Source organism: Letharia lupina, assembly GCF_014066315.1.
Source record: "Letharia lupina isolate WasteWater1 chromosome Unknown contig_12, whole genome shotgun sequence".
Classification (NCBI taxonomy): domain Eukaryota; kingdom Fungi; phylum Ascomycota; class Lecanoromycetes; order Lecanorales; family Parmeliaceae; genus Letharia; species Letharia lupina.
The window spans coordinates 635,441-650,200 of NW_023502981.1; the positions used below are offsets into that span (position 1 = coordinate 635,441).

At 47.7% G+C, this 14,760-nt stretch overlaps 7 protein-coding genes across 7 annotated transcripts; 4 read left to right on the plus strand and 3 right to left on the minus strand.

The window, feature by feature from the left end:
* Nucleotides 1-506: 506 nt before the first annotated feature.
* Nucleotides 507-1,837, plus strand: HO133_001212 (uncharacterized protein; the record flags this gene model as incomplete). Its single annotated transcript, XM_037292142.1, has 6 exons — nucleotides 507-751; nucleotides 805-871; nucleotides 1,019-1,103; nucleotides 1,156-1,576; nucleotides 1,631-1,689; nucleotides 1,743-1,837. 6 exons carry the CDS (start codon nucleotides 507-509, stop codon nucleotides 1,835-1,837), a joined length of 972 nt encoding a protein of 323 aa, XP_037151561.1.
* A 63-nt stretch (nucleotides 1,838-1,900) lies between these two features.
* HO133_001213 (uncharacterized protein) lies at nucleotides 1,901-4,511 on the minus strand (the record flags this gene model as incomplete). Its single annotated transcript, XM_037292143.1, has 2 exons — nucleotides 1,901-4,447; nucleotides 4,494-4,511. 2 exons carry the CDS (start codon nucleotides 4,509-4,511, stop codon nucleotides 1,901-1,903), a joined length of 2,565 nt encoding a protein of 854 aa, XP_037151562.1.
* A 267-nt stretch (nucleotides 4,512-4,778) lies between these two features.
* Nucleotides 4,779-7,540, plus strand: HO133_001214 (uncharacterized protein; the record flags this gene model as incomplete). Its single annotated transcript, XM_037292144.1, has 4 exons — nucleotides 4,779-4,970; nucleotides 5,022-6,395; nucleotides 6,457-6,999; nucleotides 7,052-7,540. 4 exons carry the CDS (start codon nucleotides 4,779-4,781, stop codon nucleotides 7,538-7,540), a joined length of 2,598 nt encoding a protein of 865 aa, XP_037151563.1.
* A 657-nt stretch (nucleotides 7,541-8,197) lies between these two features.
* On the minus strand, nucleotides 8,198-9,101 carry HO133_001215 (uncharacterized protein; the record flags this gene model as incomplete). The annotated part of the gene is made up of 6 exons (XM_037292145.1): nucleotides 8,198-8,307; nucleotides 8,370-8,517; nucleotides 8,567-8,746; nucleotides 8,797-8,892; nucleotides 8,959-9,012; nucleotides 9,072-9,101. 6 exons carry the CDS (start codon nucleotides 9,099-9,101, stop codon nucleotides 8,198-8,200), a joined length of 618 nt encoding a protein of 205 aa, XP_037151564.1.
* A 494-nt stretch (nucleotides 9,102-9,595) lies between these two features.
* Nucleotides 9,596-10,315, plus strand: HO133_001216 (uncharacterized protein; the record flags this gene model as incomplete). The annotated part of the gene is made up of 3 exons (XM_037292146.1): nucleotides 9,596-9,680; nucleotides 9,732-10,102; nucleotides 10,157-10,315. The coding sequence occupies 3 exons, from the start codon at nucleotides 9,596-9,598 to the stop codon at nucleotides 10,313-10,315; spliced, it is 615 nt and encodes a 204-aa protein (XP_037151565.1).
* Nucleotides 10,316-10,526: 211 nt separating this feature from the next.
* Nucleotides 10,527-12,064, minus strand: HO133_001217 (uncharacterized protein; the record flags this gene model as incomplete). Its single annotated transcript, XM_037292147.1, has 2 exons — nucleotides 10,527-11,493; nucleotides 11,544-12,064. 2 exons carry the CDS (start codon nucleotides 12,062-12,064, stop codon nucleotides 10,527-10,529), a joined length of 1,488 nt encoding a protein of 495 aa, XP_037151566.1.
* A 973-nt stretch (nucleotides 12,065-13,037) lies between these two features.
* On the plus strand, nucleotides 13,038-14,709 carry HO133_001218 (uncharacterized protein; the record flags this gene model as incomplete). The annotated part of the gene is made up of 6 exons (XM_037292148.1): nucleotides 13,038-13,286; nucleotides 13,343-13,705; nucleotides 13,752-13,757; nucleotides 13,810-13,882; nucleotides 13,945-14,345; nucleotides 14,395-14,709. The coding sequence occupies 6 exons, from the start codon at nucleotides 13,038-13,040 to the stop codon at nucleotides 14,707-14,709; spliced, it is 1,407 nt and encodes a 468-aa protein (XP_037151567.1).
* Nucleotides 14,710-14,760: the final 51 nt, after the last annotated feature.

Here is a 14,760-nt window from a genome sequence, read left to right on the forward strand (position 1 = left end):
TAATTTAAACTACTCTATAATATACGAGTTTACTATTTAATTAAATTTACTTAAATTAAAAATTAATCTATTTAACTATCTAATATAAATTACGTTAATCTATTATTATTAACGTATTTATATAAGTATTATTATTTTATTAATTTATAATTACTATCGTAATATCTTAAATTTCTAAATTTATTATATTAAAAGTTAATACGCTTTTTATAAGAAATTAATTTACTATTATTCTACGAAAAGCACTATTAAAAATATATAACGTATTTAATAGTTTCTAGTATCACGGTAATATTACTAAGTAATCGTCAAAAGGCGATAATATTTACTAATCTAGTATAGATACGGTTGCCGTTACTCATAGCCCTCCGCTAAGGTAGTTACATGTAGATAGACTCACTATGGTCAAATTGGAAAGTGTGAGATCTTGAATAAAAGATGCGAAACCTCCCTATTGGCGAAGCGATTCTCGCACTCTCTATCCCTTCAGGAGGCATTAACAAACAATGTCAAGTATAATAGCTGAGGCTACGGCCGATATGCTGACAACATATCACGAGCTCAACGGCGACATAGATGTCTTGTATGAAGAGCCTAGTCCTCTCGAATTCATGAGATACGTGGCCAAAAATCGACCATTAGTTGTGCGCCGAGGCTGTTCGAAATGGCTTGCTGTGCGTACATGGAATGCTCATTACCTTCAGGATATTATGAAAGACATTCCTGTTGGAGTAGCCATCACACCTCACGGGTCAGTACGATGGCCATTCTAGACAGTCGAATGGACACTAAAAGTCGATCAAGTAATGCGGACTCGGTCCTGAAAAGGCCCGAGGACGGCTCGACATACTTCGTAAAGCCTTTTGAATTGGTATTTACAATTTCGAAGAAACTTGATCCTGTTTCAGAATAAGTCTTGGATTTCACAGCGTGCTCTGGGAGCGAAAGACCCCTTCAGATTGTCTCAGTGCTTGAACTCTTGCTTTGAAGGAAAATCCTGATTGCGAGATTGCCGTAGGACGAACCGTTTTCTACCTTTCTCAGCTACTTACAAAGTTCAAACGCTCAGACGGCGGCCGAGTTGGTCAAGTATTCGCAAGCCCGTATGGCCATGTCTTCAATCTAAGGCTACGGCCACTGACTTGTCTCTCTTAGAAAATGACAATCTTCGCGGCGAATACTCACATCTGTACCGTGATGTAGAACCAGACATTCGCTGGGCGTCAATAGCCCTACAAAAGGAGCCCGACGCGATCAATCTGTGGATAGGTAACAAGCACAGCACCACAGCTTTGCACAGAGACAATTATGAAAACATCTATTGTCAAATAGTTGGATCAAAAGATTTTGTGCTATTGGCCCCAGTGGAGACGGCTTGCATCAACGAGAAATTTATGCCATCTGCCGCCTATGCTGCAGACATGTCCCTCGATCCTGACGATCCTCCTGCTCAAGTGCCCTGTGCTGTATGGGATCCAGACAAGCCAGAAGAGAATGCAACCAGATTCTCATCTCTAAGCAAACCACTTCGCATAAGGCTTGATCCAGGCGATATGTTGTATCTCCCTGCATGCTGGTGAGATCTTCGTGCTTAGAATTGGCGAAATTTTGAGACTGATCAAGAAGAAAGGTATCATAAGGTCTCACAGGATAGCTCGGACGAGGGCATATGTTGCAGTGTCAATTATTGTAGGTCAAAGATTCGAGGCAAGATTGCTTCGCTAGTGCTCACAGTTCCGCAGGGTACGATATGGACTTCGAAGGCACATTCTTTGCTTCGAATTCTTTTCTTCGACATATGGCTTGGGCTTCAACAGAGCTCAAAAAAGCACCATAGAGTGCACCAAGCCTTGTGTCAGACCACTATTATAGAACTGACCTCCCATCGCAGTAGCCAAGGCTAACGCTTTTTCTTCGCGAGTCTCTTCTCTGCCCTAACATCCTTTTTCAGTCGGGCGTCAACAATCTTGTACTTGCCTTTTACACCTCGTGGCCGTCCTGATATGCCCCTATTACCGCCTTTGGCAACAACAAGCTTCACCTGTTGTTGGGGCTTCTTTTTCGCTGCCTTACTCATCATCTTCGCAATATTCTGAGCTTTATCTTTCTCCGAAATACCCTCATCGTCTGCCACCAGGGCCGACTTTTTGCGCAGCTTCTCCAGTCTCTGGGCAGCCTTGAACTTCTTACGGTCTTTAGCCTCTCTGACTTTTTTGATTGGGCGAGCGTTAAGAGCTCGAAGCTTTTCTTTGATGGCTGCCGCACCCGCTGCGCTTATGGGACGATGCGGTTTACTGTGCTTACCCTCATCATCTAAGAACCATTCCGGAAGACCATCAGTGTCCCGGAAGGTGTATTTGTTGAACCCATCGTCCACCAAGTCCTGCGTGGACTTCTGTCCCGAGGCGACTTGTTGTGCCAAAGTCATGGCCTCAGCCGTTATAATGTCAATGTCGAGACGCCCGTCCTTTCGTGGCTCGCCTTCTATTTCCCAATCAGTTTCTCCTGCTTTCACCACTTCGAAGCCGCCTTCGGTCTCATTTTCATCGTCTGTTCGTCTGTTCTCCGCTTCGTCTTCGCTCGCCTCACTTTCTTCAGAGTCTTGCCCATCTGTCGCACCAGGAAGAGTTGCTTCTGCGGTTGGTAATTGGCTCAATCTCATGGATTCTTTCTCGATGGCGGGAGCCTTTACAGCCTGAGTGATGGGGCCGTCGTCCGTCTCGTCGTCCTCAAGATGAACGGCACTGTCATTCTCCTCTTCCGCACCAAGATTGCCAATGTCTTTGAATATATCCTGCTCGAAAAACAAAGCGGCTCGACGTGTAAGACCAGCCTGTCCTTGGGCGAAGCCGTTCTGGGGGTAGATGAGCCTTTGAGAATTTTGACGTTCGTCTTCCTCTGCCGAAGATTCGTCACTGCTTTGGTCTCGTTCAAAGTCCTCGTCGCTGCTATTTTCATGATCCGAAAAGCCTTCCCAATCGCGATCTTCGTGTTCTTTTCTTGCTTTCTTGGCACGATACTTTGCGTCTGACTCGGACTTCCGTTCTTGATACTGAGAGTACAAGGCATCCAACTCTTCGTCTAATATATCCTCCTCTTCGTCGCTTTCAGCTTCGGAACCACTATCATTGTCCGAGGCCTGTTTAGCTTGGAGCTGCAGTGCCATCTTGCCGCGTGCAACCTTCTCGATCGCTCCAGCCTTGTCCACAGCCGCTAGCGCAAACATCGAGTCCTCGCCATTCGGACCCCTTTGCTCCAGACCAATTTCCGTCGGCGTGGTCATGTGCATCTGCATGCGCACAATCTCTTTTTGCTTCCTTTCATTCTCCCGCCTCCTTTCTCTCTTCTTCCGTGAACCTTCGTTCTCCTTGAGCCTCTGCAGCTCCTCTTGAATTTGAAGCTCCTCATCCATGGGTTCGACCTCCGCGACTTCCTCACCTGCAAGGTCCTTGCCGGACTTCTTCGATGGAAAGCCAAATGTATCGCGAGCCTTTAGCCTCCACCTAAGTAGCATTCGAAACTCTTTGCGCCCAAGAACCTTCAGATCCATACAGGATTGCCTAATCTCATCTGTGGTTTCCGGCAGCTTGTCCAGTGCAGCAAGTGCGATGTCTCCAGTCTTCTGCTGCTCAAAGGTCAATTTATTCAGGGATCCAAGCATCGCAATGGGATCTGTCGATTGGATGAACTCGCTCGCAGGAGCCTCCTTGAACTGTGTATAATCTCCATCTTCATATCCCTCTCGCTTTCGCTTCTTCTTCTCCGGGTTGAATACTTTGGCTTCATTGTTTGGTGTCGGATCCGAGAGCTCCGCAAAGACAGACCGAGGATCGAGGAACTTTGAATCTATTCGTTTTGGCGCCTTGAAACCCCTACACACAACGAAGATTTCCGCGGATACAATCCTGGATGATGGAGGCTTCGTCGCCTCGACTTTCGTGAACAGTTGATTGAAAACCCAGAGCAAAGCATTGTAGTCTTTGGATCGGAAAACTTTTGTGACAAAAGTTCCACCCTCGATTAAGAACTCTGTGGCGAGCTTTAGAGCTTGTAAAGTCAACTCCGCTTGCGAGAATGCATCTTGGACCCATGCCGTGCCAACATTAGGGGCTCCATCGTGTAAGACGGTGTCCGCTTTCCAGGTCTTGAAATGCTGTCTGATTGTAGCTCGGCACTTGTCCGTAGTAATGTCACTCTGAAAGGTTATTGTCCTTGGTAATGGTTTGATGGGCGCCAGATCTACCCCCACTATCATGCTGTTCGCTGGCATGGTTTCTGCAGCGACTTGACACCAGGATCCGGGCGCTGCACAAAGATCCAGTAAGACCTTGCTCTTCTCAAGGAAGCCATACTTTCGATTGAGTTGTATGAGCTTGAACGCAGCTCTGGCTCTGTATCCTTTTTCTTTTGCGAGCTTGTACCATTTGTCAAGGCGGCCTTTGCCATGCTGTTACTAGTTAGAGAATGGATCCTCAATGAACGACCGACCTCACCTTTTTCTGAATCCCCATGGCGCTGAAGTTGGGTATTGCTGAGGAATTTGGACAATCAATCTCTTGGCTTCGCCAAATTTTTGACGTGGGATGATCGTCACGCTAAAAGACGTGGGGCCGCGGCTATTAGGCAGAGCCGCATGATTGACCGCATCCAAGTGTCATATCCTGTACATACAAAAGTCACGCCTGAATACGCAGGAATTTTTCGTCTACAAAGGCTGAGAGAGGATGTCAGAGATCGAGAGATTCTGACTCCTCATCCTCCGCACCCACCTTTGCTTCATGGGACCTCGAAAACGGTCAAAGCCAAACCCCAAGGCAGAACCCGAACCTGCATCAGCAGAAGCGCCCTTACCCCAAGGGCCCGAATTACAAAGTAGAATTTCGTCCAAAGCTGCTGTTGAACAATTAAAACCATCAATTAAGCCTGAAGGTGTCGAGCCCATCCACTCCTCCGTCAATGGAGCGAATTCTGTAAGCGCATAGGATGGTCAGCTTGTCCGGAATGAGACTAATCTTCTATAGCCTCAGTCGAGCAAGACATGGTACGGCGGAACGTGGCCACGCGGAAAAAAGTCCAGCCCAGTCACCCAAGTAGCAAAAGAGAGTATTTCAGCAGCAGGCGGGGCCGCATCTGAGGCTCTAGCGTCAGCGCGGGCTCACACCCCAGAGCTTTCCACAACTCCTCTCAAATCTCCAGCACTCTACCTATCAAAAAGTATAGGAAGCTCCAGCAGGTCTTTGCCTCTAGCCGCCACTACTACTAAGCTTCACATCACATCGAACGCTATAGGTCCTGCGAACGGCGCTGCCAAGGACAGGAGTTCATCCAAGAATGAAAGAGATCAGTTCACAGAGCATGAATCACGAAACGGCTCCAGTACGGCTCCAGAAGGTGAAAAGTCTGATGACGGTACCCTGGAAAATACTGCTAAAAACTGCGACACTCGACCAGAATCCAAGAGTCATATGTCAGAGGTACCTAAAGCTGCCAACGAATCCACGAGCTGGTTAAATTGGTTCTCGAAGTCTGAAACCGTAACAGAGAATGAAACAAGTACTGCTCGGCGTGATGACGATGCCAGTAGCGCGGGTAAGAACCCCCCCCAAAGTGTTATCTCAGATGTTCTTCAAGATGGTTCAGCATCCCCCAAACCACGTCGAAATTCAGAGCCGAGTCCTGTTTCTCCATCTGCACAGCAAGAAGAAGCCCCACGCTCTTGGCTCAGCTTATGGGGTAATGCATCCACACAGACAAAAAGCAGCTCATCGGCAAGTGCAATTGGCGTAGCTTCCAATCCACAACGCGACTCCATCGGAACAGAACCGCAAACTGGAAAGGTGAGCGATGCGGGATCTTGTCCTATGTCCACCCCTCAAACTCCTCAGCAACCCACAGATGGTGCAAAACCATCGTATGGCTGGGCGTTTTGGTCCAGAGACCAGCCGAAGAGTGATGTTGAAAAGACACGTCCTGGAAGTGAAATTGGGGAATTGGCTCTTGCTGGGTCTTCATTGCAATCCAAGCCGGAGAATGCAGTAGTAGACGAAGCGAGAGGCGTTCCAAATAAGGTCAGCAAAAGACAGAGGCCGCAATCACTAGAAGTAGCTGCGGATACCAAGAAGCCTCGGGGCTCTGGAGATGATGCCAAATCAGATTCAAACCCCGAGGCTATCCCTTTGGATTCGAAAACAAAGCCCAAGGTCGATGCCGGTTCCAAATCAAAGGGCATGCCCGAGAACTTACTTCTTCCTTCATTTAAAACTACATACAGTACAGTGGGAAGACCAAGTCTGATCCAGCAGATCAGCAGGTTGTTGCAATTGAGATCGACTTTGGAACCAAAGCACGTCGACATTGTTCAAAACCCACCACGGGTTAGGAGAGCTTTAGCCATTGTAAGCTTGGCTCGTTCGTTGAGCGTGGGTCTCATTCACGTGGCTAATCTTCTTTCTTTAGGGTGTTCATGGCTATTTCCCGGCACCGTTGATTCGCTCCGTCCTTGGTCAACCAACAGGCACGTCTATTCGTTTTGCCAATAGTGCAGCCAGCGCCATTCAGAGATGGACCCAAAATCAGGGCTATTCATGTGAGATCGAAAAGGTAGCTCTAGAGGGAGAAGGCAAAATCGCAGAACGCATTGACCTATTGTGGAAGCTCATGCTCAATTGGATCGAAAAAATACGAAAAGCCGACTTTGTCATGATTGCATGTCACAGCCAAGGAGTGCCTGTAGCCATGATGCTGGTTGCAAAACTGATAGCATTCGGATGCGTTAATTCCGCAAAGATTGGCGTCTGTGCTATGGCAGGAGTCAATCTTGGCCCTTTCGCTGACTACAAGTCTCGATGGATAAGTGGCTCGGCTGGAGAGCTTTTCGATTTTGCACTTCCCAATAGTCAAGTGTCAAAGGACTATGAAGCAGCCCTGGACGTTGCCTTGAGGTTTGGGGTAAAAATTGTCTATGTTGGCAGTATAGACGATCAGCTCGTTTCACTAGAGGTGGGCTTGTGTGTGGAGTATTTGTTGGAGTCCAGCTAACATATTCGTTTAGTCCTCTACATTCGGCTGCGTGAGCCACCCACATATCTTTCGGGCTGTCTTCGTAGACGGCCGACTCCACGCCCCTGACTTCCTTACCCACTTAGTGGGCTTCGCGTTGAAACTTCGTAATCTTGGCATATCAGATCATGGCGTGATCCGAGAGCTGAGCAGCCCACTTGCCGGTAGTCTCTACGGCGGTGAGGGGCATTCCAGAATTTATGACGACGAAGCTGGTTATTATCTGGCTGTCGAGCATGCTCTTGAAACAACTTCCCTCGGTGAGATGTCTCCACAATTCCACCGCGACGGTGCAACCACGTCACAAAATCCGTACATTTTGCCGTTTGCTATGCGGGGTGTATTGGAAGAGGACTACGTGCGGACGGAGCTGTATGGAGAGATTACTGAGTTGATCAAACAGTTTGACGAGTGGAAACCATCTACTAAGGCGCTCAAAGATGTCAAATTTCGGTTGGAAGGCGTAAGGTCGAAGTTATAGATACGAGAATCCAAAAGGGACGGGGTTCTGTCTCAAGGCCCAGGGCGTAGAGGTTTCTATTGCATGGATTGGGTATCATACTTGCACCAAGGCCCAGGGCGTAGAGGTTTCTATTGCATGGATTGGGTATCATACTTGCACTGAAGGTGTGCATGGTTACGGCATTCACATGTATACATGCTGCGTTGGACGAATCCAAAGATGATGGCACTATTGAACAAGCTCTTCGACTTCTCCTCATTCAAACTCGATCCAAGCACGCTCCAAATACACGAGCTATCGTTCTCTATGATTTGCTTACGTTACCTGCTCTGTCTCAAGTCTCTTGGCCAGCGCAGTTACGAGATTATAGTCTGCAAGCATCGAACCAAGAAAGGCAAGCACTGTGCGTGGTTGCTAATTCAGAGTATGAGTCATAAACCGGGTATATGATATAGGACCTCGGTGTGTATGTACATGCGGGATCTGTTCAATACGGGATGTCTCGTATCAGAATGGGTCTGCCATTAAGTCCTCCAATTTGGTGCACAATTAGAGATACTTTATCCCTGCTGCGTGAAAGACCTGCACCTTCTGCCGCCCATGCTCTTCATGGAAAATGCATGGCGAGCGCATATCATTTCGATCAGAAACCAGGACACATGAGACTAAGCGCGACTAGCACGCACAACCATCGCTCTCCCTGTCCAAGTGGATGTCGATAGGATCCGAGAAGTCACCACTGAACTCCTCCGATTCTTCTTGTGCCAAGGCGTTCCTGGCGATTACTGAAAGTACCTATGTCAGCACGAAGATATAGACATAAACGAAAAGTTTGGGTGCACCATGCCTTCGAATGCCTGCTCAACGTTGACAGCCTCTTTAGCACTGGTCTCAAAGTATGGAATTCCGCCTTTCGACTGGCAGAACGTCATGGCTCGTTTCGAAGATATCATTCGCTTATTTTCTTCTACATCAATTTTATTTCCAAGGACAACCTGTGTCTTGTTAGGCAGCAAAACGCAGGACTGCTCGAGGTTGACCAACAAAAGGGAAGTTCTCGGGATCTCGAGGGCTGGCCTGGATCAGAAATTCGTCTCTCCAACTGTCCAGAGTATCGAAACTCTTTGAGTTGTTGACGTCGTACACCAGGACGCAGCAATCGGCCCCTCTGTAGAATGCCACGCCTAGCGACTGGAACCGCTCTTGACCAGCGGTATCCCAAAGCTAGACAACAATTAGCCCTTGATACAGCGTCAAGCAGCTTGTGCCCACACCTGCATTGTGACTAATCGATCGTCCACCAAGACCTCTTTCGTCAGGAAGTCCGCCCCAATTGTTGCCTTGTAGCTTGCGCTGAATTTCTTGTTGACCTGATTTGAAGATGAATCTTAGCCGCCAAAGCTGCGCAGGAAGGCCATGCGTCCTGCTGTACATACAAATTGGTTCATCAAACTAGTCTTCCCAACTCCACTATCGCCAAGGATAATCACCTAGTTATGGCTGGATGTTAGTGATTGACCATTACCTTTGTACTGAGCGGTAGAGGTACCTTAAGCAGGACTTTCTTCCTCGAGGCCATGTTGATCGAATACTCTCAGACGATAAGATGAATGAAAACAACGGTTAAACACGCCCGCCAAGCTAGAAGTTCTTGCTGAAGCCTCCTCCTGCTGAGCAAAAGTAGAGCTGGGCTTTGCTTTTATTGTCTAAAAGTTCTCACAACTGGCTGAGACGGAGCTTATCAACAGCAGTCGTTAAGTGCGGTGTACTCGTGTTCCTCAGTAAAGCCGAAGGGTGACGATTTGGGCTGTTTCCGGAGAAGTTGACGCCAAAGAGCTGCGCCTGCTCGGCCATGTCACGGTAGCCAAACCGTCGATCATCCTTCAGCCCTATCGAAATCGCATCATGTGCGCCCACAGCCATTTTTACGTTCGATCGGTCATCTAATGTATCAGCACAATGGAGCTTCAAAGCAAATAGGAAACTTGTATCGAGCGTTCAGAATCCATCACGGAGACAGAAGTCTACCAACATGCAACAGATCAACTCTCAAAACATCATGTACATCTGAATATGCCATCCTGGCGGGATGACTACCTGAGTGCGCTGCATGAGAGGGACAAGAAGGAGAAGGCAAATGAAGCTGTATATAATAGCTGTTTGTTTTTTCGTTCAGAAGTCCATGTCGGAAATTGACAAAGTGCATCAGACGCCAAATTGGCTGATCGAACAGCTACCCTCCAAGCCGCTCGGTCAGCAGAAGTTACTAGGTTACAAGAAGAGCCAAGATCGTCACCCAATCCCAAAGACCACAAGATAAGCCGAGAGAAAGCGGTACTCGGTAGTCCCACCACTGGAGATACAATCACCAAAGTGCGCCAGGACTTGAGTGAGGCTCAGCGTAGCAGGGGTTTGATGGAGGCCAAGCTCCAGAGCGTCACAGAAGAGTTGCAGAAGCTGAGAATACAATCGTCATTGGACAGCAAACGTATTGGCGAGCTTTCGAAGGAGAAAGCGATGTTGACTACGGGGATGAGGGACAGAGATGAGGAACTCAGGGGGAAGGCGAAGTTGCTAGAGGTTTGAGTCAATGCGCTCTGTTCTTGTTGAAAGACGTGTCTGATTGATCAGCAGGACGTGCATGACGAGACCGTATCGTTAACGCTCCAGCTGAACATGGCCGAAGAGCATTCTCAGAAGTTGCGACATGAGAATAAGGAGTTGGTCGATCGGTGGATGGCACGAATGGGACAGGAAGCTGATGCTATGAACGATGAATCCAAATTTTCCTGACCAATGCACGCGTCTATGAAAAACCTGAATCGTGCCTTCGGAGAAGATGCCGCCATCCAATGCTCTTCGAATGCTCCTGGGTATCTCTCGAGCCGCTAAACTCCAAGTTTATGCAGTATCAAAAGCTTCGCTACTAGACCTTAGATAATACTGACCATACTCTCTGTTTGTGCTTGTGATAGGCTTTCCGTGCCCCATCCTGGAAAGTCGCTCACATGTTCTTTTCAGCAAAGGCCTGGACCTTAGAGCTGTCCTTTGTCGAAACATAGTAAGTGCCTGCAGTTTCAGTCCAGCTCACGCAGGCCGAGAAATAAGTCTTCTGGACGACTTCGAGTCTATTGCATGCAGCCGACAAATTTTTGGAAGTGATCTTATGCCCATGGGGAACGAAGGATTTGAGTGACACGATCTTGGCTCCCTCTTTAAGGTCTAGGAACAGATTTGTCAAGTCTTCGTTGAGGTTCGGAGTGAATGCCTGGTTGTTGACAAGGACTACATCTGCTTTCTGGAGAATCTTCAGGATCGCAGGATTCTTGAGAAAATCGCCTCGTTCAAGATGAATGTCACCCGCGGAAAGACCCCACAGCCGGCACCGAGCGTTGAATTCCTTCTCCTGAAGCTCGGCAAGATCACAAGCATTGTCCATCATCTCACAGCCCCAGCTCTCGCATCCAACCTCCAGAGCGGCTTGAAGTACGCAATTCCCGACTCCGGACCCGAGATCAACAAAGATCTGATCGGACATCATCTTGACGTCCTGTTTGAGAATTAGGGAGATGAATTTGGGAAGTAGCTCGCCGTACACATTATCCGTCCCGTTCTGGTAGTGGCGTAACGTGTGTACCCTAGGTGAAACTGTTCGTGAGTAGGTTTGTGTCAGGATTCGCTCGAGCAATTTTAGGTCGACAACCTTCCAGTCGTCGATGGTCTTAGAAATAGTCCCGTTTTTCCTGAGATCAACCAAGGTGTCATTCCATTCCTGCACAAAGCCCGTGTATTCGTTCCCGGCACGCCTCTCCGTGGCTCGCTTGAGTCGCCTAATCAGTCCCGTGCTGTCATTTTGCATTTTCGCTGCTTCAGCGCTTGGAAGGTAGTTGCTGATGATGGTCTCCATGACTTCTCTAATGTCTTCCAAAGCCTTGAAATCATCATTAAGGATTGGCACAACCAACTCGTATCTGCGATGATTAGCTATATCCTCTTTTGGGCACGTCGATGAAAGGCATACTTCTCGCTCTGAGAAGCAGACGGGTACTGCAAATGAATCTCGATAGCCTGCGGGTTATTCGGGAAGGCGGCTTTGTATTTCGTGGGCTTGCTCAGAGAAGCAACATCTACTGCATGGACCATGGGAAACACCCCACCATCCTCCTCCGAGAAGGCCTTTCTGCTACGGATCCGCCGTTTTAGATCGGGCTCCACGTCACTAGTTCTCCGTGCTCGTTTTCTTGCATCCCCAAGATCATGATCAGATACGTCATCGTCACTATCAGATTCAAGACGCTGCGGGGTCGAAGCTGGGCGTTTCCGGGGATTTTGGGCTCGAGACCTGGGAGATAGTTTGGCAGTCTGGTTATCCAACACCGTAGCCTTTTTATCTGGTAAAGAGCGTTTTTTGAGATGCTGTGGAAATGGAACGAATGTCTTTTTGGGGTTCAAAGCCGTCTTCACAATTTCCTGCTTGATGTGAACATTTTTGCCCTTGGCCGCCGTGAAGCCGGGCTTCTGAATGCTGTCAAAGAAGCCCATGGTCGCCAAGCTATACTTTGGGTATCAATAATGCATTGACTGAAAATGAGTGTTATTTTGGTAGCGAATGCAAAAAGCCAACAAGTCTAAATGATAGAGTGTGAATAGAGAAAGGTGGTGCTGACAAGAAGAGTTGCACAGCCATTCAGTAGATTCGCAAAAATTCGGCCCGTGAGTTTCGCCGATCTTAGCATATGCAGAAAGGTCTGCAAATCTTGGCACTGAAAACTCCCAAACCTCTCGGTCACCTGTTGCACGCCGCCTGAAGTATTGTAAAGAGTTATATAAGATTGCATACCAGCTTTGTTCAAGGCTCATGAGATCAAGTAAAGTTCGAGATCCTAGGATTGATAATGAGTTGCGAACGTTCTTATAGACGTCTATATATTGAGCTTTTGACATTCCAGTCTCAAAGAGATGTCAAGATGATTTAAAGACCATCGATTCACGTCATCTAAATTGCAGAGATGTGTTAGACTGAGTTTTGTGTGAAGCAAACAATCTGGATGATAGGTATTGATTTCAACTGATATTGTTCAAAGGTCTAAGTAGCAATCACGAGATTGAAGACAGAGGTGGGATTTCTTTCAGCGCGCCAAAACATGCGGACTTTTCTGCACACGCTAATCCCTCAAGCTCCCAGGCTTCCACCCCGATCTTCCCTGAATGCTTCCAATAGTCACAACATTACTTTATTGTCTCCTTTGACTCATCCATATACAATAACTACACGGCGTCTAGGATCTTCGGGAATTAGGTACTGGCTCCAGGTTCTCCCTTCGAAAGGAACCTGACCCAATCCAGAGGTACCTTACTGGGACCGCAAGTGACAGTCGAGCTTGTGACGTTACGGTCTTTGTTTTTCCCATGACCAGGGACCAGACAAAAGCCGTGGAAATCAGGTGGAAGGCTTAAGGACCCCGATGCATACCCGCAGCAGGCAACAATCATCTTGGAGAAGCCGGTAGTAGCTATGAGTCAACCTCTCGCTCCGGTCCCAGCAGACGATTTTGTCTTGCCTGTACCAAATTCGCGCTCGGAAGACTCGCAGGCAGGTAGAAGATCTACGGATTCCTCATGGTCACAGAGGTCTCGAATGTCGTCTCACAAAACACCTCCGCCGCACCAGAAACCACTTCGTGGCGTTTGGCGGCATACAATTGGGATCATCCTGCTCCTGGCCACTGTAGTTTTATGGACAGCGTCAAATTTTCTAGCAAGTGTAGGTTTCGTCGAAATCGAATAGCTGGTAGCATACACTTACAACTTCACCTGCAGACAATTTTTGCAGATGATAGCTACTCCAAACCATACTTTGTCACTTATGTCAATTCATCCTTCTTCTCTCTCTTGCTGCTACTGGTTGCTGCAAAGAGGCTGTGGGCAACCGGCGGATCTATAAAGGGCGCTATTCGTGGACATGATCGGTCCACCCACTATTTGCCTATCGTTGAAGAGGAGGAGCAAGCCTTTATCAAGCCTGACGATGACGGAGGCATTCAAGAAGCAAGCCGGTCACCGCGTAGCCGGTTACTGATCGAAGAGCCATCGAAGAGCTCCGGAGTGGAAGGAAGTCCTTCAGAAAGGCGTCTGAACGTTCGAGAAACTCTGAAATTGAGCTTTGAATTTTGCATATTATGGGTAGGATTCATCTCAATCGAAACGAAACACGGCTGATCTTTCGTAGTTCCTAGTACGTGTATAACATTCAAATCAATCCTGGTTGTTCCTAACAGAAAAATCAGGCCAATTACTTCGTGGCAGCATGTCTCGAATATACTACCGTCGCTAGCTCAACCATATTGACATCAACGAGCAGTAAGATAGCGCCTCTCTCTCTCTCGCTCGCAATCCTTGTGCACATGCTCACGTTGCAATAGGTGTCTGGACTCTGATTTTTGGTGCACTGCTCAGCGTAGAGAAGTTCACCATAAAGAAACTTGTTGGCGTACTCGCTTCTCTGGCCGGCATCATATTGATCTCTAGCATCGACATAACTGGTAACCAAGACAAGAACCGGGGATCTTTCCCCCACAAGTCCCACAAAGAAATCGCCATTGGTGACGTCCTTGCTTTCACTAGCGCTGTCATGTATGGGATCTACACTACTCTCATGAAGAAAAGGATAGGGGACGAGTCAAGAGTGGACATGCCATTGTTTTTCGGCTTCGTTGGATTGTTCAACTTCATCACACTGTTACCGGGCTTCTTCATCCTTCATTTTACCGGCATCGAGACATTTGAATTGCCACCTACAAGGCGTATCCTGGCTATCGTATTGGTAAGTGACCCCTAGCACTGTTTAGGAAATGGCTGAGACAATAGATCAGATCAACTCAGCGACTTCTCTAGTTTCGGACCTCTGTTGGGCATATTCAATGTTGCTCACGTCACCTTTGGTAGTCACAGTTGGCCTCAGTCTGACCATACCACTGTCTTTGATTGGACAGATGATCGAATACTCACAGACATCAAGCGTATCTTACTGGATTGGGGCCTGTATCGTCCTCTTATCCTTCGTCTTCGTTAATCACGAAAGCACTCAAAATGAAGAAATGGGAAAGCCAGAGGAAGAAGACTCGCTTGGAAAGCCAAGTTCACTTCTACAGAGAACGTGGGGTAGAGTGAGGCCGCAAATGCAGTGAATTGAGTCTTTTGATACGATTTATGAGCAAACGCCTGGTACACGCGCAACA